The 26,521-nt window shown below is 42.3% G+C and overlaps 1 protein-coding gene across 1 annotated transcript in view; it reads left to right on the top strand.

The window, feature by feature from the left end:
- The window catches only part of LOC149437499 (uncharacterized), a 125,639-nt gene that overhangs the window by 62,014 nt on the left and 37,104 nt on the right, over nucleotides 1-26,521 (top strand). The window contains exons 19-25 of the mRNA XM_089660894.1: nucleotides 1,505-1,744; nucleotides 4,819-4,972; nucleotides 6,914-6,986; nucleotides 14,808-14,912; nucleotides 16,612-16,826; nucleotides 22,344-22,498; nucleotides 25,732-25,968. Coding sequence (XP_089517020.1) covers nucleotides 1,505-1,744; nucleotides 4,819-4,972; nucleotides 6,914-6,986; nucleotides 14,808-14,912; nucleotides 16,612-16,826; nucleotides 22,344-22,498; nucleotides 25,732-25,968 — 1,179 coding nt within the window. The remainder of the gene's footprint in view (nucleotides 1-1,504; nucleotides 1,745-4,818; nucleotides 4,973-6,913; nucleotides 6,987-14,807; nucleotides 14,913-16,611; nucleotides 16,827-22,343; nucleotides 22,499-25,731; nucleotides 25,969-26,521) is intronic.

The following is a 26,521-nucleotide window of genomic DNA, read 5'->3' as shown; positions in this document are numbered from 1 at the left end:
AAATAAAAGAATAGAAAATAAAAGAATAGGAAATAAAAGAATAACACAGAATAGAACAGCATAGAATAAAGCAGAAGAGGATACATTTGCAAAGAACATAAAATAATATAGTAGAATAAAATGCAAAAAAAAGAATAGAAAAAAATGGAATGGAATATAGCTGCCTTCCAAAATTTGAATTTTGAATCAATTTGAAAATAACAAATATAAGAAACAAATCCAAATATACAAAACAAATTCAGAAAATGAATCATTCTAACATAACGTATAGAACAGAATTAAACAGAATAGATGTGAAATAAATGTATAGAACAGAATAAAACAGAATATAATAGAAACTAAAGGAATAGAATAGAATAAAAAAGAATAGAAAATAAAAGAATATGATATAAAAGAATAGACTAGAATAAAAAAGAATAGAATAGAACAGAATAGAATAAAGCAGAAGAGAATAACATTGAATAGAACATAAAAATAGAGTAGAATAGAATACAAAAATAATAGAAAATAAAGCAATGGAATAGAATAGGAAGTAAAAGAACAGAATAGAATGAATATAGCCGTCTTCCATAATTTGAATTTCGAATCAATTCGAAAATAACAAATATATGAAATGAATCCAAATATACAAAACCAATTCCAAAAACGAATCATTCTAACATAACGACTATGATGAAACAAAGTTATGAGGGTTCTTCAAAAAGTTGCCGCACTTTTTAAAATTTTGTTAAAACATACAAAAGTGCTGAAACTTTTTCAAGATTCCTCGTATTAACTTAATGACCCGGAAACAAATGTTTCCATCGCACACATCTCTAGTAAGCCATCTGGGCCAGGTCTTCCCAAGCCGCCCTGTCAGATGGAGAGGAAATGTCTCTGCAATAGAAGAGTCTTTATACCCCGTGTCTCCTCCCTTCCTTCTGTTTCAGTGCTGCAGCCTCCATGAGACTCTTTGACATTGAGCGCTCCTGAGTGCCCCCCGCCGTGCTGTGTGGTTCCTTCCATCCACCCCGATGTCTCTGCTGAGTCCTGTAGTGACATCGGGGTCAGAGGAAGGAACCATGGCATGTGCCGGCAGACACAGACATCCAACACTTCCGGAACAGTTGAATACTGAAGAGTCTGGTGGAGGCTGCAGCACAGGGACGGAGGAAAGGTAGGAGACATGGACCGCCTGAGAGGGGAGTATGAAAACTCTTCCATTGCAGGGATGTCGCTTCTCAATTTTTTTCACCCTGACAAGGTCACCTAAATGACTTTTATTTTGTCTGTTTCTTATACATATTAATGTGAATCCTTTGTGGTGCATTTGTGATCCTCATTTTGTATATCATCTTCACCTCCCCCACCAGTATACACCGAGCTGGAGAAGAGATCTGATAGGTTTGCTCTTTCTTTGTCCTCAGGGAAAATATTTCCGTTCTGCGTCCTCTCATAGTTGCATGTCCACATACCTACAAGGGGTTCTAGGTAGGTAACCTTTTGTTGTGCGTTTCTTTTCCAGGAGCCCAGTAATAAATGACCTTACAGCAGATACAAGTAATACAGCCGTAATGGCAGCCTTTAAAGAAAGCACATATACGACCCTTCTCTCAGAAGAAGACACCGTGACTGTGGAAGATACTATTTACCTTTCCGCAAAAGTACCAGATCTGGATGGCAACACCTTCAATCTCTCAGTGGTGAATATTTATGCCTCTCCTACCAACTCAAGCTCCCTCAATTACTATCTTCTTAAGGACGGGTAAGTACACAGCACACAGGTTAGTAGCTCTGTGTGTTCTTTGTACACTTTGACCTAGAAATATTTCACTAAATGCCCAGAACAATATATCCCCCTAACCACTTATGTAGCACTGTGTGTGTATCAATGGCGGATCAGCGGCCCTTTATTTACCCAGCGCCATTTATAAACAGCACTGGATAAACAGCCACCGACCAGTGGATCGGCCGAATGAACTCTTTGTGCTCAACTAGCATTAGATAGCTGGGTACACAGAGACACTGTATCCAGCCAATCCAAGTGGCTGTACTATGTAGTGCCTATGATTGGCACAGCAATCACATAGTATTGTTTACAGAGCTGATCTCTCTCCTTCCTATGTACCCAGCTGTCATTAGATGGCTGGGTACACAGAGACACTGTATCCAGAGGATCCTAGGAGCTGGGTACTATGTAGTCCCTATGACTGATTATCACAGCAATCACATGGTATTGTTTACAGTTCTTATCCCTCCCCCTTCCTGTGTAACCAGTTGTCATTAGATGGCTGGGTAAACAGAGACACTGTACCCAGATGATCCTAGGAACTGGGTGCTATGTAGTCCCTATGACTGATCATCACAGAAATCACATGGTATTGTTTACAGTGCCGATCCCTCCCCTTCCCATTACAACATGGAGCAGAGACAGATCAGTACTTATGAATGGGCACAGAGTGAATGGATCGGGGGCTGCAGCTGCTGATCCATTTATTCTGGGTACACAGAGATACTGTACCCAGATGATCTGAGAAGCTGAGTACTATGTAATCCCTACGACTGATCATCACAGCAATCACATGGTATTGTTTACAGTGCTGATCCCTCCTATTCCCGTGTACCCAGCTGTCATTAGAATGCTGGGTACACAGAGACACTGTACCCAGATGATCCAAGGAGCTGGGTACTATGTAATCCCTACCTATGATTGGTCATCACAGCAATCACATGGTATTATTTGTGGTGCTGATCCCTCCCCTTCCCATTACAACATGGAGTGGAGAGAGATCAGTACTTATGAATGGGCACAAAGTGAATGGATCAGGGGCTGCAGGTGCTGATCCATTCATTCTGTTGCAGTGACACAGGGATCTTTTTTTACAGCCCTTTCCTGCCTTCCTCTTCTCCTACACATACTCCCTACAATGCTGTGTCCATGTGTACATGGCACTCCCCCCCCCCCCCCCCCCATACCCAGGCCAATTTTCAACTTTCAGCACTGTCACACTTTGACAATTGCGCGGTCATGCAACATTTTATTCATATGACATTTTTATCACTTTTTTCTCACAAATAGAGCTTTCTTTTGGTGGTATTTACTCACCGCTGGGTGTTTTATTTTTTGCGCTATAATAAAATAAAGAGCAAAAAATGTGAAAAAAAGTAAAAATTTTGCAAACAGGTAATATTTTTCCTTCACAGATTTCCGTTGATGAGACTGCACTGATAGGCGGCACTGATGGGCACTGATAGGCGGCACTGATGGGCACTGATAGGCGGCACTGATGGGAACTGATAGGCGGCACTGATGGGCACTGATAGGCGGCACTGATGGGCACTGATAGGAAGAACTGGTAGGCAGTGATATGCGGCAATGACAGGCAGCACTAATGAGGTGGCACTGATAGGTGGCACTGATAGGTGGCACTGATGAGCTAGCGCTGATGGGTACTGATAGTCAGCACTGATAGGCGGCACTGACTGGCGGCACTGCTGGGCTGCACTGATGGGCACTGGTGTCTGACGCTGGTGGGCACTGCTGGGTACAGGTGGGCAGAACTGGTGGGTGGCACTGCTGGGCACCGATCATCAGGGAACTGAGAATTGTGAAACAAGAAACACATTTTTCTTAGTTTCTGTTATACAGTTTTGAAAATGAATAATCCTTCTTCATAAATTTAGGCCAAAATGTAGTCTGTTGCTTTTGTTTGGTAGAAAAATAACTGAAATCGGTGTATTTTATTTCGTTTGTTCAATTAGTCCTGATATATTTTTGGAAAATGAAAATATGAAAATGAAAATGCAAAAGTATTGGGCCGCCTGTCTTTCAACGCACATGAACTTTAATGGCCCCCCAGTCTTAGTCTGTAGGGTTCAATATTGAGTTGGCCCCGCCCTTTGCAGCTATAACAGCTTCAACTCTTCTGGGAAGGCCGTCCACAAGGTTTAGGAGGGTAGAGAGCGCATGCTTCAGCATGCGCTGTCCCCGCCCTGTCATGTGACGTGGCCTACCACTTGGTGGCTGAGTGGCTGTTGTTTCCAGTTGCTTCCACTTTGTTATAATCCCACTAACAGCTGAGCGTGGAATATTTAGTAGCCAGGAAATGTCACTGATGGACTTATTGCCCAGGTGGCCACCTATCACGGGACCACGCTTGGAGTCACTGAGCTCCTGAGAGCGACCCATTCTTTCACCAATGTTTGTAGAAGCAGTATGCATGCCTAGGGGCTTGATTGTATACACCTGTGTCCATGGAGGGGATTGGAGCATCTGAATCACATGATTTGGAGGGGATTGGAACACCTGAATCACATGATTTGGAGGGTGGGGCCAATACTTTTGGCAGTATAGTGTGTATATATATTGTACATATATATATATATATATATATATATATATATATATATATAATTGTTTTTTTTTTAAGATTGTAATTAAAAAAATTACTATTTTTACATACTTTCACCAGTTAGTGACACCATTCCCACTGCCTCTGACCACCGCCACACCAGTCCCAGTGTCCCTGATCATGACCACACTATTCCCATTGCCCCCTGATCATGGCCACACAAGTTCCAGTGTCCCTGATCACTGCATCAGTCAGTTAAAGTGTCACTAATCACCGCCACACCAATTTATATATATATTTATTTAAAATGCCATGTGTTTTTTTACCTTTAATATATACTGTGTATATGTGTATATATATGTATTGTTCACATATAAAGTAATGAATGCAGCCCATATATTGATCAGCTCTATTAGTATGTACCAGTATTGTGTTCTAATCTTTAGATTACAGTAACTGAAAGCTGATGAAAGGTTTCTGTATCCAGGTGCCCATCTACTGATATATCTACTGACCAATTAAAAGTGGAAAGCAATGGAGTCGGCATTGAAGCTCGGTTTCCTATGAAAGTCTTCAAGATCACCAGTTCTAACACCGTCTATCTCTCTGCTGAACTTAGACTCTGCACTGATGATTGTGCGGTAAGACTCAACGTACACATAGAGGATGTTCTGTGATTTCTGTACATGAAAGAACAGTCAGGGCTTCTTTAGCCAGATGGGCAAACAATCAGCTGCCCACTGGTCCTAGGGACCCTCAAAGCCTCAGCCCTGGATAAATTTCCATTAACCTAAAGGGTGGCAGGTTTGGGTGTTAGGAAAAGCATTTATTTAAACCTTTAGTAAATTATGTATAAGAATCCCTCCTTCCACCTGATAACCAGACCTCTGGTGACCTGGAGCCAACAATATATGTAGTGCTTTCCATGCGGTACATTCACATCAGTCCCTGCCCTCAAGGAGCTTACAATCTATCTCAGGTCTCTATGTAAAGGTCTCTATCTTGCACATACACTAGGGCCAAATTAGACAGCAGCCAATTATTCTACCATTGTCTCATTTGAGGAGGCAAACACAAGGAGAACATGCAAACTCCATGCAGATAGTGTCCTAGCTGGGATTTCAATTGAGTTCCCAGTGCTACAAGGCAAGAGTGCTAACTATTAAGTCACTGTGGTGCCCCAATGTCCACAGTTGGCTTTCTTATATTTGCATGGCCTTATTTAGATGCTTGGAGGTGCTTATGGATTGAAAAATGAAAAACAAAAAAAGGAAAAAAACCACACCACCAAGCTTAACCCCTTGGCACCGAGTCCTCCTGGCCCTTTAAGGGTTTCAGAAGCCGGGAGGTGGGGAAGGGTTTTAGGGTCATGTGACTGCCATGATTCTCTGACACGGTCACATGATCGGGAAAGGTCCTGATCGCAAGAGGAGATTGGGACCTTTCTGTGAGTACTGGACATGTATGCTGGGAACGCGCAGGGCGCGCGCTCTCAGCACATATATTTTTCTTAATTGCACGTAAATGTGCAGCCGCTCGGCGTCAGGGCCCAGACGCCAGAAGGACTGCGCCAAGAGGTTAAAGCAGATCTTCAGTCATTTCTTTAAAAATTAAAAGTCAGCAGCAACAAAAACTGACTTTTAATAAACAGACACTCAACTGTTCAGGGATCCAGCACCATCCTTCACCGGTCTTTGGTCCCTGGCGCAGGCATGCTAACTGTGAGAGGCAGGCTCTGACTCCTTGCAGCTTCACAGCAGGCTTCCCACTGCCATGCTGCCTTTTGTGAATGGTCCCACAGCCTCCTGGAACCTGTGATGTGTCCCAGAAGGTTGTAGGTACTGAAAGGAGGAATAACTTCCACTTGGATCGTCTACGTGATCCGAGCACAAATGGGAGCGGGTACCTGTCAAAACGAAGTGCTCACTCCCCCTCCAGTCAAAAAAATGTTCCAAATATGGCAGAGAGATGGGGAGGAAAAAAAACAGAATTTCCCTTTTCTGGGTGAAGTTCCACTTTAAGGATGCCAGATTCCCTTATGATTTCTTCTGTTTTTGCAAACCAAGCAGGCAGAACATTGCAGTGTGAAATGAGCATGAAAGATGAATTAATGGCCAACTCCATACAAAAGTGGGGAATTAAATCCTATTTTGGCTTCTGATATTGAGATATTGAGATACCACCACCACCACCACCACCACCACCATAATTCACAGTTCTGCCCATATGCTGCAGTCATAACATGAGTCAGGGATGAGCTTAGGTTCAGCCCAAACCCAATCTTATCCGTAACAAAGACAATTGATGGTGTCATAATGCCATGATACAATGTAGAATAAGTAGTCCATTGGGGAATATGATTTTGAGAGACTATTCCAGGGATGTCTCACCATTGGAGTGATGGAAGAACCTGGTGCGCCCGCATCCTCCACTGTTTCCATTGTGGGGATAACACAGATAAAGGAACATGAAGGGGACGTTGTGACTTTAGCATAGCTGTGGTGTTTCTTGGATACAGTTTGCATCCTTCATCGATTTCACTTGTCTGGAATTTCTGTTGAATTTCTTTTATTTCCTTACAGACCTGCGGCTCTCTAGCCAGATCACTGATTATCCAGCCAATTGCAGAAACCGCTAGTATCGCTTTGGATGCAGGTACGTCATCTCATTATAGGTAAAGCTGATCCAAGGAATAACCGATACAATAGGAAAAATTAGAGTATCGGCTGCTCGTCCCCAAAATACAAGGAATAAAAAAAAAAAAACCTTGGGACTTTAATGCAGTTGATAAAGTACCACACAGGTATTCGTATATAAAAAGTTATATACTTTATTTTCCAAAATTTCCTAAACACCCCATTATACAGTATGTTAAAATTAGTGATGGACCTGAACACCCCCCTGTTCAGTTTGTGGTCAAACATTAGAACCTAACAGAAGTTCGACCGCGATTTTTGAACCCAGGGGGCAATACACTAAGTGGTATCTTACCGCATCTGAGTATGCGGCACGATACCGCACAACATTTTTCCCAAATATTGTTGGCATTCACTAAAAATCACTACTAAAATACTGCATGCCTTAATAAAATAAGTTATTTTGGCAGAGAAACCGTGCATTAATGTTTCAGCTGGGGTTCCCTACTGGCAGCTGAATGTAAAAAGAATTGGTGGCAATTTAGCAAAAAAGTGGCAAGGGATTCCCCCCCATCCATACCAAGCCCTTTGGGTCTGTTATGGATTTTGAGGCAAAACAATGCCAATATTTAAAATAGAAATTACGTGGGGTCCTCCCCCAAAATCCATACCTGACCCTTATCCGAGCATGCAGCCCGGCAGGTCAGGAGAGGGGTGGGATGAGCGAGTGCCCCCCTCCCCGAACCATACCAGGCTATCAACATAGGGGGGTGCCTTGGTACAGGGGGACTCCCCCCCCAAAGCACTTTGTCTCCATGTAGATGGGGACAAAGACCTCTTTCCCACAATCCTGGCTCCCCCCCATGTGAATGATTATGGGGTATATGGTATTGCTACCAGGGGTGGACTGACAACTCATGGGGCCCCCAGGCAACAGGGGATCATGGGGCCCCTGTGACCTCACCCACACTCAAACTACACCCCAAAAAACCTATGAAAAGGTACCAGGGGCGTCTCATGGGGCCCCCTACTGCGTGCCCGAGTTCCCAAATGGTAAGTCAGCCCCTGACTGCTACTCATTCACAAAAAAAGTGTAAAAAATGACAGAAGACAGTCTCTGAACAAGTCCTTTAATAAAACAACAAAAATTAATAATTCAAGGTGATTAAATCCAACCTGTGCCGCCAATAATGGATGTTGCCTCCTAAGTTGCCATAGGATGCCAAATGGCGCCCACCATGTGACCACCCCTGCATCCATGAGGGAGAAGATCTCCCTCATCATATGCTGCCTTCCCCACCCCAAACATGTGATGGTGTGAGGTCATTCCAGAGTCGGACTGCAGTATCCTTGTGGTAAAGTCCACTTGAAAGATGGCCATTGCTGTCTTTCTGTATGGGGACATCCAGAAAAGTAACCGTTACCCTACTATGAGACATGGTAGATTTTAAGTTATGACTGTTATTGTTAATTTTTTGAATACATTCCAATAACATCTCCTCAGGTCGCTCCCAGATGAGAAATACGTTGTCTATGTACCTATACCACATGGAAATGGTGCCACATGGAAAGGTTCTCATCTACACCGTGTTCCAATTATTATGCAAATTATATTTTTCTCAATTCCCTAAATAATTGATGTAAATAACAGTCAGCATAATTCTCATGTTATCAACTATTAAGAGTACAATTCAAAGTTTATTGAACAAACCTCCTAATAACAGGTTTCTTTTTAAACATAAAAAAATTACAATGCACTGTTCCAAATTATTCCGCACAGGAAGTTTCAAAACACTTTATAGGTTGTAAAGAACTGAAATTTGTCATTTGTTGTGTTTGCAGCATATTTACTGAAATCAAAAGCTATTTCAATCAAGCTTCTAACAAAATTTTAACTTTTTAAACATTTGAACAGGTCACGTTACATTGTAACATAGGAGCCCTTATTTGATAGCAGCTTCACAAGTTTTGCATCCATTGAACTTTTCTGCTTGAATTTGTTTGCAAGATGTCAGAATAGCCTCCCAGAGCTGCTGTTTGGATGTAAACTGCCTCCCACCCTCATAGATCTTTTGCTTGAGGATGCTCCAAAGGTTCTCAATAGGATTGAGGTCAGGGGAGGATGGAGGCCACACCATGACTTTCTCTCCTTTTATCCCCATAACAGCCATGGATGCAGAGGTATTCTTTGCAGTATGAGATGGTGCATTGTCATGCACCACCACATGCATGAAGATGATTTTGTTAAGCATAGTTCTTCCTTCTGTACCAGGGAAGAAAGTGGCCAGTCATAAACTCCACATACTTTGCAGAGGTCATCTTTACACCTTCGGGGACCCTAAAGGGGCCGACCAGCTCTGTTCCCATTATTCCGGCCCAAAACAGGACTCCACCACCGCCTTGTTGGAACATCGGTGGCCGTCCACCAACCATCCACTACTCTATCCATCTGGACCATCCAGAGTTGCACGGCACTCATCCGTGAACAGGACTGTTTGAAAATGAGTCTTCATGTATTTTTCTGCCCAATGCAGCCGTTTCTGCTTGTGAGCATTGGTTAGTGGTGGCCGAATAGAAGGTTTATGCACAGTTGCAAGACTCTGGAGGACTCTACACCGTGATGTCCGTGGGACTCCAGAGGCACCAGCAGCTTCAAATATCTGTTTGCTGCTATGTAATGGGATTTTAGCAGCTGCTCTCTTGATCCGATGCATGGATCTGGCAGAAATCTTCCTCAATGTGCCTTTATCTGCACCAACCCATCTGTGCTCTGAATCAGCCACAAATCTCTTTATAGTGCGATGATCACGCTTAAGTTTTCGTGAAATATTGAATGTTTTCATCCCTCGTCCAAGGCATCGAACTATTTCACTCTTTTCGGCAGCAGAGAGATCCTTTTTCTTCCCCATATTGCTTGAAAATGGTGCTCTGCGTAATAATGTGGAACGCCCTCCTTTAGTAGTTTTTCCTTAAATTGGGCTCACCGGCCAATCTAATTATCACAGGTGTCCGAGATTATTTTCAGTGATCAAAAGAGCCCTGACACACAATGCCATCCATGAGTTACACTGAAAAACAAAATATTTCATCTTTTTGACACTTAAATAGAATTTGCATAATAATTTGGAACACGGTGTAAGAGGAACACATTTTACCACTCCTCCAGCTACGGATTGGCGTAGGATGGGGCACAACATGTCCCCATTGTTACGCCCTGTACCTGGAGGTAGTGCGAATCATCAAACGAAAAATAGTTATGACAATAAATGACATTCAGTCCAGTCAGTACAAATTCATTCAAAGGCCAGTCTTGAATTGGTCATTGAGAAAGTGTTCATCGTATAGCTGACACTCCACAATCATAGGAGATCAAGCTGTGGAGGGCTTCAATGTCAATAGTGACTAGAAATGCCTCATCAGAAATGATTGAGTCTTCAATAATTTGCAAAAAATGGATAGTATCCTTCACAAACGAAGGTAATGAAGACTCATGAGGTTGTAAATACTTGTCGATCGCACAGCTTAAATTTTTAGTCAAACTTCCATTACCGCAAAGAATAGGGCATCTTGTCGGATTCACAGGATACTTATTTATTTTGGGCAAACTATAGAAAGTTGGCGTTCTAGGAAACGTTACTCAAATGAATGTCCACAATTTTTTGGAAATTATACATGCGTCAAGGGCATTATCAAATAATGCATACAATTCAGATATACATTTTTCATAGTTACAGGAATGGGTCTATACTAGCTGGTAGTTCGTAAAATCTTATAGTACATCTTTCTATACTGTATGTTGTCCATAATGACTACATTTCCTCCCTTGTGTAAGGGTTTGATTGTGATGGTATCATTGTATCACCAACAAAGTGCCGCCTTCTCCATTTCTGATAGGTTGCTATCCTTGGCCTAACCATAGGGTAGTTTGTTACCATCCCTCAATGTTTGCTTCAAGAATATAGCAATACTAGAAGTGGTATTAAACAACGGAAACTTTGAAGATGGTTTCCAAGGGGTTAACCTGAGGCCTGTCTACTTCCCCTAATAATTGATCTAAATTTACTTGATCAATGAGATCGACTGGTTCATATTCCTCCAGTAAGAAAGTCAGATCCTTAAAGGCTCTTAACTCTCTTCTGGAGTACTGGGACCATTCAGTCGTCTCAGTCTGATCATCTGATTTTGCATGTGAGCACCTAGGTTTCCTGGCAAATAATTGAAGGTCTTTAACTACTTCAAATTTATCAAAGTTCTGTTGTGGACAAAAGCTAAGTGTGCGTGATAAACATATGTGAAGACAAGTTCACATTGTTAAATGTTTTAGTTAAATTCGAATCAGCTAGTGTTCTATATCCCGAGCTAATCTCCCCCATCGGAGACCTTTCCACCGCATTCGACCTAGAAAAAGTTGAAGGATGTGATTTGTAAGCTTCTGAAAAGCTAGGAGAATGTTGACTTACTGAGCTAGAAATGAAGATTCTGAGTCTACCACCACCTCACCCTGTGTGTGAATGGATCTGGTTCAAAATTTTTGAGATGTAGTCCTATGAGTGCATTGAACTAGTGTCAGTCGAACATTTTTTAATCTCCTGTACTATTCCGGCTCCTTTTTAAATGACCTCTTTCTCTATTTGGGGTACCCTTCACCTGAATACAAGAATCAGAATCAGAAAGTGCATAATTTAGTTGTGTTATCCCCCTTGTTCTTTGTATAGTACGGGGGTACCTTCTCCTAGGGGGGAAAGATTGTTGGGGAACAGTCCATTTGTATTCCTTCCCTTCAATTAAGGCTGTTCAATCTCAAAAAAAAATAATTTTTTGTGTAATATAAATGTATTCAAATCTGCCAAACCATCCCTAAGTTTCTTCTCCAATTCTAGATATAAAGCAGGGGGTGTCAAACTGGAGGCCCTCCAGTTGTTGCAAAACTACAAATCCCATCATTCCTCTGCCTTTGGGAGTCATGCTTGTAACTGTCAGTCTTGCAATGCCTCATTGGACTTGTAGTTTGGCAACAGCTGGAGGGCCGCCAGTTTGACACCCGTGATATAAAGGGATTCATTTTAAATGCAGAGCGTTGCCTCTCTGCATTCTCAATGTCCCCATCCAGGGCAGCAACCTGCCTATTATACTCAATATTCAAAATGGACATCATTTTTTGTGAACAATGTTACAAATTCTCCTCCCACTCTTTTTTTTTAAATCTTCACTTATCTTTTCCAGGTTGGGTAAAATCTGGATTCTCAAACCCAAAGGATTGATCTTTTCCTTACTAAAAGTTTCATAGGTTTTGATGTGCCAGAAAAGTGCTGACTTTTTCTCCAAAAGTTTCCCCAATCTCAGAAAGGGAGAGAACCTCGGTCTTTATTCCTTCTGGAAAAAAAAAATCAATCTGACATGTAGACATAAAAGTTTACCCATTCCTGGCCATGGAATTCATTCATGGTGGGATTCCAACTCTTAATCAATCTCTGAAAAACACGATACTTAAATGTGCGCTATACAAAAATATCTAAACATTGAAAGACAACAAGATACTTAATAGAGGGGGATTTAGGGTAGATAACACCCAAACAATATACATTAGAAAAAATTAGAGCTAAATCCCCAAAATACAAGGAATTCATGAAAAAATTCCCCCTTGGGACTTTAATACAGCTAATAAAGTACCACACATATATATTGTACATATATAAAAAGTTGTATACTTTAATTTACAAAATTTCCAAAAAAACTCATTATATGTTAAAATCTCACTAGAGGCTCTGACACAATTAACCCCTCGCCCTCCAGAGGATTTCCCCCCCTTCCTGACCAGGCCATTTTTGGTGTTACGGCACTGCGTTACTTTAACCGGCAATTGCGCTGTCATGCAATGCTGTAAATAAATTAAATTTACGTCCTTTGTTTCCCACATATAGAGCTTTCTTTTGGTAGTATTTGATCGCCTCTGAATTTTTTTTTTTCGCTATAAACAAAAAAATACCAACAATTTAAAAAAAGAAAAACAATATTTTTGACTTTTTGCTATAAAACATATCCAGTAAAAACATTTTAAAAATCGAATTTCTTCAAAAATTTAGGCCAAAATGTATTCTGCTACATGTCTTTTCTAAAATAAAAATCCCAATACGTGTAAATTAATTGGTTTACGTGAAAGTTATAGCGTTAAAAAAAAATAAAGGTGTGGGGTCCCCCTCAAAATACATACCAGACCTTTATCTGAGCATGCAGCCTGGCAGGTCAGGAAAGGGGAGACGAGTGAGCGCCCCCCCCCCTTCTGAACCATACCAGGCCACCAGCCCTCAACATGAGCGGTGCTTTGGGGCAGGGGGGCTCTCCCCCCAGAGCACCTTGTCCCATGTTGATGGGGACAAGGGCCTCTTCCCCACAACTTTGATCTGTCGTTGTGGGGGTCTGTGGGTGGGGGGCTTATCGGAATCTGGAAGCCCCCTTTAGCAAGGTGGCCCCATTATCCTGCCCCCCATGTGAATGAGCATGGGGTACATGGTACCGCTACCCATTCACAAAAAAAAAACGTAGTGTGAAAAAATACAGGAGATAGTCTTTGACAAGTAATTTATTAAAAGAAGGAAAATAAAAGAATGTCCCCTGAAGTAGATCCAATGTTAATCACGATGCCCGCCGCCGCCACCCGAAAAAAGAAAAAAAATGGCTCCGCTCCCCATTCTGACTCCCAGGCGTCTGACTGCTCTGCTGGCTTGACAGTTCTTAAATGTGTAAAGGGAGGGGCCATCACATATGTGACCCTGCCCCCGTGTGACATCTTTGACCCAGCATGCCCCGTTCGATGATGTCACACAGGGGCAGGGTTACGCGGGTTACACTGGGTTGTCCCGCCCCTTTAATAATTCACAACTGTCAAGGCAGCGGAAGAGTCAGACGGTCGGGAGCGGAGCCTTATTTCTTTTTTTTTTTCGGGTTCCGGCAGCAGCAGGCATCGTGATTGATGTTAGATCTACTTCGGGCCAGGAAGTAAGGAGTATTGTCCCAGAGGGGACAAAGCAATAAAAACCTGCAGAGGTTCTAACCCTTCACTGTTCTAATATAAATTGTCTTTATTGCTCGGTGTTTCTTGGATATTTAGGAGCCCAAAAAGGGAACAAATTGCCCATTGTTAGGGTTTATTGTCGGGGCTTACAAATGCTTTGACTTCTACGGTGAGCACTACATAATTATTTCATCCTCCAGTGAATGTGAAGGTCATACGATATGTCCAGAGGAATGAGTCTCGGTCCGGTTGAGGTCTCCAGATATGTTTTTCTTTATTTCCAGCTGATTACTATTACTACTACCATGGAAATTCTGCAAGCAGTAAATTCTTACATGGAGAATGGTGTAAAGTGGCTGAACTAACCATTTTGTAACCCCTTTACAGCAGTAATACCCGTATATGTGGGGGCAGGATGGTTGGACCTCAACATTCAGCCCCCACATGTGCACTTCGCTCTCTTGTTGTGGGGAGAGCTCCATCTGTGCCCCCAGTATTGTGAACGAGCTGCCACCGAAGGCTCATGGTCAATTACCAATGATTAGGAGGTAGGATGGGCTCCTGGTGACACCAGCAATCATAGTACCGCATGGTCTAGAGACCCGTCTACCAGCCTTGGGCATCAGATCCTATTTAGCCATTTTATTGCTCTGTGTGTCCCGTATATTTAAGAGCCCAAAAAGAATGCAAATTTCCCATTGTCAGTTTTTATTGTCAGTGCTTGAACGTCTATGGTGGACACAACACAATGATTTCAGCCTACAGTGAATGTGAATATTGTGTGAGATCTCCAGAGGAATGGACTTTAATGGTTTTCTGTCTCTCCAGTGACTTCGTCTGTACCCTGTGGAAGTGATTTCTGTGCTGATGATGAGTATTGTGACAGTGATGTTGCCTGCCGGTGCAATACAACTTTCTATACATTGATAGGAGGTATAGTATGATATAATACAATGGTGAGAATGGGTCCTGTGACATTTACAACCAAATATTAGATATTTCCATAAACCATATGAAGTGCACCTAACATACATTAATGTAAGGGGGGACTACACTGACCACCAATGTAAGGGGGGACTACACTGACCATCAATGTAAGAGGGCTCTATACTGACCACCAATGTAAGGGGGCTCTGCACTGACCACCAATGTAAGGGGGCTCTGCACTGACCATCAATGTAAGGGGGGCCTGCACTGACCACCAATGTAAGGGGGCTCTGCACTGACCACCAATGTAAGGGGGCTCTACACTGACCACCAATGTAAGGGGGCACTACACTGACCATCAATGTGAGGGGGCTCTGCACTGACCATCAATGTAAGGGGGCTCTGCACTGATCACCAATGTAAGGGGACACTACACTGACATCCAATGTAAGGAGGCACTACACTGACCATCAATGTAAGAGGGCTCTATACTGACCATCAATGTAAGAGGGCTCTATACTGACCACCAATGTAAGGGGGCTCTGCACTGACCATCAATATAAGGGGGCACTACACTGACCACCAATGTAAGGGGGCACTACACTGATCACCAATGTAAGGGGGGCATTACACTGACCACCAATGTAAGGGGGCTCTGCACTGACCACCAATGTAAGGGGGCTCTACACTGACCACCAATATAAGGGGGCTCTACACTGACCACCAATGTAAGGGGGCTCTACACTGACCACCAATGTAAGGGGGCTCTACACTGACCACCAATGTAAGGGGGCTCTACACTGACCACCAATGTAAGGGGGCTCTACACTGACCATCAATGTAAGGGGGCACTACACTGACCACCAATGTAAGGGGGCTCTACACTGACCATCAATGTAAGGGGACACTACACTGACCACCAATGTAAGGGGACACTACACTGACCATCAATGTAAGGGGACACTACACTGACCACCAATGTAAGGGGACACTACACTGACCATCAATGTAAGGGGGCTCTACACTGACCATCAATGCAAAGGGCACTACATTGACCAATAATGTAAGGTGAACTACACTGACCAATAATGTGGGGGGACAACATTGATTAATAATGTAAGGGGGCACTACACTGATCAATAATGTAAGAGGGCACTACAGTGACCACCAATGAAGTGGGGGCTCTGCACTGACCATCAATGTACAGGAGCACTACAATAACCATTTATGTACAGTGGCACAACACTGACTATCAGTGAAAAGGGGCACTACACTGACCACCAACATCAGGGGGCACCTCACTGCCCTTCAATGTACGGGGCAATACACTGGCTACTAACATCAGGGGGCACTACACTGACCATCAATGAGTGGAGTCACTACATTGACCATCAATGTGAGGGGCACTACATTGATCACTAATCTAAGGAAGGCACCACAAGGACCACTAACATAAGGGGGCAATACACTGACCACCAATGTAAGGAGGGGGGGTACACTGACCAGCAACAGTCGTAAAGTAAACTGGAAGTTTAATTTGGCTTTAACTCTTTGATTCTCTGGCTGCTTTCTCCCCAGTCCCTGGTCACTCCTGCCACCCCAAAGTGGGTATATATAGAAACCCCTATAATGTATAATGTACATCAAGTATGTCACCGTCACCTTCTCATCTCAGAAATGCTGAATGAATTTACTTTATTTTCAGGAAACTTTCCGTCTCCTGATTTGACTTGTGCTGGAGGATATTTCAATATACAAGTGTCAAAATGTTGGTTGGAAGCACATGGTTATAATACGTCCGATATAAGGCTGAACAGCACCGACGCCAATTGTTGGGCAGTAAAGCAGATTGTGGATGGAGCATCTGAGATGACCATTCATCGTCCATTGGCAAAATATGACTGTAACACTGATACTGTGGTAAGTTCTCCTGACACGGTCTGACTGTTTGTTATACAAGAGAAGTAAAAACAGATACATTAAAGTATGTATAGAAAAACATTTATATGTAGCCAGGTGTTGGGTTACAACAATATGGAGATAGTGACATTGCCCTTTACTCTTCTCTTCTTCTACTGATGTCATTTTGCACCACCCTCTTCCGGCCAGCAGGGGGAGAGCTAAAGACAAGCTAGCCCATAGACGTCTTTGCAGAGTGTTGAGAATCCTGGGAGTTGTAGTTTGAGATGGCAGCCATATAATGGCTACACTATAATGGTTACACTACAGATCCTAATATGCCCTGTGCAGTAGGATAAGGGGAGAGATGATTTATTTTAAATTGCCCAGGAAAGTTCCTCCTGAGGGAATTAGAGAGAGAGAGCACCTCTGTCTGGATATTTGCCTGCCAGCAGGAGATGATACCAGTGCAGATCCAAGCTTGAAACTGGGAGTGCAGCACCACCTACACCACAGCTCTTTCACCACTGCCTCAGGGAGACTGGAGTGTCCATTCACCTTATATTGTCTACCGCTGATGACCAGAGGCTTTTGGGGAGAGAGCAAGGGGAGCCCCCCTTCTACAGTGAGAGGTCACCGCCGCACCCTGGGGACTGGTGAGAGGGCCATTCGCTCATTGCTAATACTGCTGGCAGGGACTGAGCCTCTGAGAGTAGGACACCAAGTGTACAAAACCCATACCCAACCCACACTGCACCATATACTGCATTTATTCCAAACATAGACTGCATCTATACCATCACTATACTGCAAGATACCAAACTTTTACCGCATCTGAACCACATCTACCTTTCACCTGTGCTGAGACTTTTACTGCATGCAGGCAAACTGGGACTGTCTTTAAGTGCACCAACATTCTTAAAGGGCCCCAAAGATAGCAGGCAGAAGAACATCTCAAAGGACTGCCCCTTGCGTAATAATTATTCAGCAAGCATCCCTTTGTTCCCTTGCCCCCTTTGTTACCATCCTCCTTTTCTTTTGGACAGTGCATACCCAGTTGGTTGAGGACTAGTATTGCCACCAAAAAATGTGCTTTGGTATATATAGTATAGTTCCAGAACTTGGTTGATTAAACTTTACTACCACTCACTGCTGCACATGAGGTGGCCTTGCTACTGTTTATGCTGATTTGGATGCCAAATGTCATCGTATGCCCAGTCCTTACTGTTAATCACTTTGTAGGTTAAATTGTGTTATTAACATTATTAATCTATTGTATGGCTGCCTAGTTACCAACCATATTGAGGGACAATATATTTACCTTTACTACCTGGTTTGGTGTCTATTTGATATAGAACTACTACACCTGTGATAGTGTGTGTTTGTACGCACAGCCTGGTGTGTCAGAAGGGCTGAGGTTCTTGAGAAGTTTGAAGAACAGAAGACTCATCCTATTTAGATGCTTCTACAAGGGTAGCGCTACATATAATTTAGGATTTGAATGGAATAGAAATGATTTAGAAACCTTATCGTGTTTTATTGTTGTCTATGTTCTCAGTATGGTGTTTTACCCTCTCTACAGGTAGGACCCTCCCAGAAAGGCTGCTAGGCCTGGATAGGCAAATTAAGTTCTGTGGCTTTCCTGTAATCAGCAAAGCAGCATGTGATTGCTTTGAATTCTGCAGGCTGCAAGGTTGATTGCTTCAATGGTTACATTTATACAACTCCAGCCAATCCCTGCGGTGGTGTGCCCAGATGGTGGTTGGGGAGTGTGTAAATAGTTTTGAAATTCAGAGAGTTGAGTTCTTCTTCCCCAGGAGGAGATGGTCCCAGTCGGAAGGGCTGTTGCCCTTCCTGGTGGTCCAGCTAAAGTTCTTTCCTGTCTCTTTGAGGTCCCAGGTGTGCATAGCTGGGGGGGGGGGTCTATCCTGCTTCCAAATAATTTGTGAGCTGGAAGAGGGGTTTCACTGAGGATCTGGTCTGGAGGCTCCACTAAGCAAACTTTCTGCCTGAATCTGGAAAGACCCGGAGACATTGTGAGTACAGACCTGAGAAAGGGATCCAGTTCAGGGCAGATTTGGATGTGGTTTTGCAAGGTTTTTCTGTTTTGCTGAGGTGGAGAGGAGCGGGTAGGAGAGAAAACAGTGCTGAAACCTGATCCTGAACTGAAAGCCTGTTCACAACTGATGACATGTGCAGTTCAGAAGCAGTTCACATAGACGTTAATAGCCTGTAATTTGCACCTGAACCGGACTGCACTGCTCAGAAATCAAACAGAACTCTTTTTCAGTCCACACTGAATCCGCACTGCCAGTGCACCAGACATACAGTGGGGCAAAAAAGTATTTAGTCAGCCCCCAATTGTGCAAGTTCTCCCACTTACAAAGATGAGAGAGGCCTGTAATTGGCATCATAGGGAGACCTCAACTATGAGAGACAAAATGAGAAAACAAATCCAGACAATCACATTGGCTGATTTGGAAAGAATTTATTTGCAAATTATGGTGGAAAATAAGTATTTGGTGAATATGAAAAGTTCATGTCAATACTTTGTTATCTATCCTTTGTTGGCAATGACAGAGGTCAGACGTTTCCTGGAAGTCTTCACAAGGTTGGCACACACTGTTGCTGGTATGTTGGCCCATCCTCCATGCAGATCTCCTCTAGAGCAGTGATGTTTTGGGGCTGTCGCTGGGCAACACGGACTTTCCCTCCAAAGGTTTTCTATGGGACTGGCTAGGCCACTCCAGGACCTTGAAATGCTTCTTACGAAGCCACTCCTTCATTGCCCGGTCGGTATGTTTGGGATCATTGTCATGTTGGAAGACTCAGCCACGTTTCATCTTCAATGCCCTTGCTGATGGAAGGAGCTTTGCACTCAAAATCTCACGATACAGGGCCCCATTCATTCTGTCCTGTACAAGGATCAGTCGTCCTGGTCCCTTTGTGGAGAAACAGCCCCAAAGCATGATGTTGCCACCCCCATGCTTCACAGTAGGTATGGTGTTCTTTGGATGCAACTCAGCATTCTCTCTCCTCCAAACACGACGAGTTGTGTTTCTACCAAACAGTTCTATTTTGGTTTCATCTGACCATATGACATTCTCCCAATCCTCTTCTGGATCATCCAAATGTTCTCTAGCAAACTTCAGACGGGCCCGGACATGTACTGGCTTAAGCAGGGGGACACGTCTGGCACTGCAGGATCTGAGTCCCTGGCGGCGTAGTGTGTTACTGATGGTAGCCTTTGTTACGTTAGTCCCAGCTCTCTGCAGGTCATTCACTAGGTCCCCCCATGTGGTTCTGGGATTTTTGCTCACCGTTCTTGTGATCATTTTGACCCCACGGGGTGAGATCTTGCGTGGATCCCCAGATCGAGGGAGATTATCAGTGGTCTTGTATGTCTTCCATTTTCTAATTATTGCTCCCACAGTTGATTTGTTCACACCAAGCTGCTTGCCTATTGCAGATTCAGTCTTCCCAGCCTGGTGCAGGTCTACAATTTTGTTTCTGGTGTCCTTCGACAGCTCTTTGGTCTTCACCATAGTGGAGTTTGGAGTGTGACTGTTTGAGGTTGTGGACAGGTGTCTTTTATACTGATAACGAGTCCAAACAGGTGCCATTGATGCAGGTAATGAGTGCAGGACAGAGGAGCCTCTTAAAGAAGAAGGTACAGGTCTGTGAGAGCCAGAAATCTTGCTTGTTTGTAGGTGACCAAATACTTATTTTCCACCATAATTTGCAAATAAATTCTTTCCAGATCAGCCAATGGGATTGTCTGGATTTTTTTTCTCATTTTGTCTCTCATAGTTGAGGTCTCCCTATGATGCCAATTACAGGCCTCTCTCATCTTTTTAAGTGGGAGAATTTGCACAATTGGTGGCTGACTAAATACTTTTTTGCCCCACTGTATGTGAACAGGCACCATAGGAAGCAATGTTATTTCATGTCATGTCAAACCTCATCCAATCTGCATATATGTGAGCCAGCACTTAGGGATACTCCATTTATTTTATTTATTTATTGGGACTGTTTTAAGTCAGGCCACAAGGACAGCGGCCTATTTATTCGACTCTAGCTAATCCCTGGGGAGGTGTGCCTAGATGGTGGTTGGGGAATGTATAAATAGTTTGGAGCCTCAGAGTGTGGGGTTCTTCTTCCCCAGGAGGGGAAGGGCTGCTGCCCTATCTGGCAGTCCAGCTGAAGTTCCTGTCTGTCTCATTGAGGTTCCAGCTTTGCACAGCTGGTGGGGGGCTATCCTGCTGCTAATTCTTTGAGAGCTGGAAGAGGGGGTTCACTTAGGAACTGGTCTGGAGGCTCCATTGAGGAAACTGTCTGCCTGACTCTGGAGGGAGACACCCAAATTTCAGGAACACCGTGAGTACGGACCTGAGAGAGGGATCCTAGTGATTATTGTTGCTGTTAATCCCTGGAGCACTATATTTAGGGCTTTACTGGCTTTGAACATTTATAATGGTGTCCCAGTGATGTCCAATTTCTGTCGAACTGCTCAAAGGGCTGTGTTAAGAAGCAGCTGGGAACCCACATGGAAGGAAAAAATATATTTGAAATATACTTTAAAAATATTCTTCCCAAATATATTGCCATATATTTGAAATGCTACAATTTTGCCCATATTCAATATATTTCAAAATATATTTCAATTAAAAGAAAAATTATATATATATATATTGCATGTTGAAATGTATTTTTATTATACAATATCTTAAAAATATTTTTAAAAATACATTTAAAATATATTGTATGTCTTTAAAAATACAAATCTACATTTTTGGAATGCAATAACAAATATATGTAAAAATGACTTTTTTATATGTTAAAAAAAATCTGAAAAAAATATTTAAAAAAAATATATTTTTAAAAATATATATATTTTTTAATATATTCTTCAGATTTTTTTCACAAACAGGAGAGGAGCTCCGGGCAGATAAAAGACGACACAGACAACAGCTCTGTATTCATCAACGTACAATTATATATTTTTTTTAATACAAGCGGTATACGTTCCCGAATGTGACTTGTTTTCTGTCTCTTACAATTGCCTGGACATCGGAGCTCAGACTGGAAGAAGGAGAAGCAACCCAAGGAACCAGTTAGTTCAAGGGGCATGTTGATAGGAGGAGAGAGCAAAGTGACAGAGAGATGAGCTTATCAGTCCTCTGCTCCTCCTTTTACTGTACAGTCACAGACTGGGGGAGGGTCCAGGGAGGGGGAGTGGGTTGAATAATGCTGACCACCAGACTGAGGACATCTATTGGTAAAAGTACTGCTGGGGAAATCTCTGGATGAAGCTGAATAGTGCAGCAAAAGTTGCTTTTTTATTTTATCTTTTTTGTGGCTAATTTATATTGATCTTGGTTTGGGCCGGAGTTCTGCTTTAGCAAAGCTGGAGACTTCCTTATTGACCGGTCAGAGAATACTCTGATATTTATAGTAACTATTGGATAATGTGCAGATCACTGTATGGCGGAGTTTTCTGACCTCGTCTAATGACTTATGTGCTTCCTCTCTCTACAGGTAAATTCCACCCATATCACATTTACAAATCAGCTGTATATTGTTGCCCAGACGGATCTGATCCGAACACAAAATGACGCTGTCATGACTGTTTCCTGCTCTTACCCGCTGTATATGAATGTCAGCCTTAATGTGTCCCTGCACCCAATAACTGGGTAATTATTATTACACATTGTTGGTCTTTCAGGAATCCAAGCTGGCCATCAGTTATGAGAGGGGTGTCAAACTGGCGGCCCTCCAGCTATTGTGAAACTACAAGTCCCATCATGCCTCTGCCTTTGGGAGTCATGCTGGTAACTGTCAATCTTGCAATGCCTCATGAGACTTGTAGTTTGGCAACAGCAGGAGGACCGCCAGTTTGACACCTGTGAGTTATGATATTGGTTTCCATCGCAAACCCTTGGATGAGGTCCCTTAGCAAACCTTCAAGTATCTTCCCTACAGTAGAAATTTAATTTAAAGTTCTGTCCTTACTGGATGAAGACCTGAATCCCTTCTTATATATGGACACCGCATCGGCCTTGTGCCAGGTCTTCATAAATTAGAAACAAAACCTTAGATATAACTGAGCTCACCTCTCTGAGGACACATGGGTGTAAGCCATAGATATGTGCGATTCGTTTAGCTGTGAATCGAAATTCGGACAAAATTTTCATTATTCGGGGATGTATCTGAATTTCTGAATCACAATAGTAAGGAATTTCAATAAATCATAATTTTTAACAAAACAAATTATCCGAATCTGAAAGTGAGTTAAAATTTTGAAAATGAATTTTAATTCTTAATGGAAACATATTGCAATAAATAGAGTAAGGTATAAAAGTGTAATAAGATGATGATTCCTACTGAGGCTGCTGAATAGAAGAGAAGAAAATAAAACAGAATAGAATCATACGACGTCCACCCAGAATGGCGAATGTCCAGCTTGCCCGTCATTTTACTATAGGCTGAGCAGGAAGGTGTAATACTAAAGCTGAACTTCAGGCAGATATAAAATAGAATAAAAAATAAAGCAACAGAATAGAATTAAACAAAATATTAAAGAAAAGAATAGAAAATATCCTGCCCTCAGCTAATAATGGAATCTTCTACTCTACCAGTCCATCCCCCACAGTTATTACCTTTTGTACCACTAGCCCCTCCCTCCTAGATTGTAAGCTCCAAGGGGCAGGGCTCTCCTATCCCTCTTGTATTGAACTGTATTGTTGCTGTATTGTCTCCCGTTATATTGTAAAGCGCTGAGCACACTGTTGGCGCCATAAATCTTATATTATAATATTAATAAATATTGAAATAAATACACAGAATAGAATAAAACATAATATAAAAGAAAAAAAAGCAATAGAATAGAAAAATAAAAGAATAGAAAATAAAAAAATAGGAAATAAAAGAATAAAACAGAATAGAATAAAATGCAAAAAAAAGAATAGAAAATAATGGAATGGAATAGAATAGGAATTAAAAGAATGGAATGGAATGAATATTGAAAATATTCAATATATATATATATATATTGAATGAAAATTTGTATTTTGAATCAATTTGAAAATAACAAATATAAGAAACAAATCCAAATATATAAAACAAATTCAGAAAATGAATCATTCTAACATAACGTATAGAACAGAATTAAACAGAATAGATGTGAAATAAATGTATAGAATAGAATAAAACAGAATATAATAGAAAATAAAGGAATAGAATAGGATAAAAAAAGAATAGAAAATAAAAGAATGATATAAAAGAATAGACTAGAATAAAACAGAATAGAATAAAGCAGAAGAGAATAACATTGAATAGAACATAAAAACAGAGTAGAATAGAATACAAAAATAATAGAAAATAAGGCAATGGAATAGAATAGGAAGTAAAAGAACAGAATAGAATGAATATAGACGTCTTCCATAATTTGAATTTCAAATCAATTTGAAAATACCAAATATATGAAATGAATCCAAATATACAAAACCAATTCCAAAAACGAATCATTCTAACATAACGACTATGACGAAACAAAATTATGAGGGTTCTTCAAAAAGTTGCCGCATTTTTTTAAATTTTTTTAAAACATACAAAAGTGCGGAAACTTTTTCAAGATTCCTCGTATTAACTTAATGAACCGGAAAGAAATGTTTCCATCGCACACATCTCTAGTAAGCCATCTGGGCCAAGTCTTCCCCAGCCGCCCTGTCAGATGGAGAGGAAATGTCTCTGCAATAGAAGAGTCTTTATACCCCGTGTCTCCTCCCTTCCTTCTGCTTCAGTGCTGCAGCCTCCATGAGACTCTTTGATATTGAGCGCTCCTGAGTGCCCCCCGCCGTGCTGTGTGGTTCCTCTCTTCAACCCCGATGTCTCTGCTGAGTCCTGTAGTGACATCGGGGTCAGAGGAAGGAACCATGGCATGTGCCGGCAGACACAGAATCGCACTGTAAATCGCACCAATGTAGGTGCACCATTGGAAGTCGTGTTATTTCCATTGTCCTGCGATTCAGTGCAACCTAATTTGCATTTGAAATCCGTGTGAATGGGCCTTATGATATTGTTTTCCATCACATATTCTTGGATGAGGTCCTTTAGCAAACCTTCAAGTATCTTCCCCAAAGTAGATGTTTAAATGACTTACTGGTGGAAGACCATGATCTCTCTTAAATATGGGGACATCGCATCGGCCTTGTGCCAGGTCTAAATATATTAGAAACAAAACCTTAGATATAACCTTAGATCTGGGCCAAGAGTTTCCAAATCGCCTCGTCAAATTGAGAGGAAATGTCTTTGCAATAGAAGATTCTGCATACCCCGTGTCTCCTCCCTTCCTTCTGCTTCAGTGCTGCAGCCTCCATGAGACTCTTTGATGCTGAGCGCTCCTGAGTGCCTCCCGCCGGGCTGTGTGGTTCCTTCCTTCAACCCCGATGTCTCTGCTGAGTCCTGTAGTGACATCGGGGTCAGAGGAAGGAACCATGGCATGTGCCGGCAGACACAGACATCCCACACTTCCGGAAGAGTTGAATACTGAAGAGTCTGGTGGAGGCTGCAGCACAGGGACGGAGGAAAGGTAGGAGACATGGGCCGCCTGAGAGGGGAGTATGAAGACCATTCCATTGCAGGGATGTCGCTTCTCAATTTTTTTCACCCTGACAAGGTCACCTAAATGACTTTTATTTTGTCTGTTTCTTATACATATTAATGTGAATCCTTTGTGGTGCATTTGTGATCCTCATTTTGTATATCATCTTCACCTCCTCCACCAGTATACACCGAGCTGGAGGAGATATCTTTGTCCTCAGCACAAATATTTCCGCTCTGCGTCCTCTCTGTATAATATAGACACATGGCCACATACCTACAAGGGGTTCTAGGTAGGTAACATTTTGTTGTGTTTATTTTACAGGAGTGCAGTAATAAATGGCCCTACATCAAATGTAAGTTATTCAGTCTCCATGGCGGCCTATAAAGATCAGTTTAGGACCCTTCTCTTAGAGAATGACACCCTGACAGTGGAAGATACTGTCTACATCTCGGGGTTCACACTTAATCTGACTATCAACCCCTTTTATCTCAAAGTGGTGAATATTTATGCCTCTCCAGACCAATCAAGCTCCATCAAGTACTATCTTCTTCAGAATGGGTAAGTACACAGCACACAGGTTAGTAGCTCTGCATGTTCTTTTTACACTTTGACTTCATAAATAATTCATTAAATGCCCAGAACAATATATCCCCCTAACCACTTATGTAGCACTGTGCGTGTATCAATGGCGGATCAGCGGACTTTTATTTACCCAGCGCCATTTATAAACACATGCTGGTGGACACATGCTGGACACGCTTTGGCTGCAGGGAGTGCAGGAGGCTGTCAGGTTGAGGCTCTGAAACGCAGAGCTGCTGCGGGGGATGAGCTGTGTTCGCGCCCCTATAAGGAGCACTGTGACAGCAATCCCACAGACATGCTGACTTTAGCTACTTGTGAGGCAAACTAAATTTACCTAACTATGTACACTAAGGGGTGCTACATTAGTAACAGGCACGGTGAGTTTCTTGAATTTGGCATTTTTTGTCACAATTTTTTTGAAAAATGATTTTTTTCCCCACAAAGTTGTCATTTTAACAAATTATTTCTCACACACAGCATAGGCATACTTAAAGTGACATCCCAAACCACGTTCTGCTACTGCTCCCGA

Source organism: Staurois parvus, unplaced genomic scaffold (genome assembly GCF_062004578.1).
Source record: "Staurois parvus isolate SC_StPar_1 unplaced genomic scaffold, SC_StPar_1.0 ptg001286l, whole genome shotgun sequence".
Taxonomy (NCBI): domain Eukaryota; kingdom Metazoa; phylum Chordata; class Amphibia; order Anura; family Ranidae; genus Staurois; species Staurois parvus.
The sequence above is the reverse complement of the archived record's forward strand: the minus strand, read 5'-3'. Positions and strand labels throughout refer to the sequence as shown.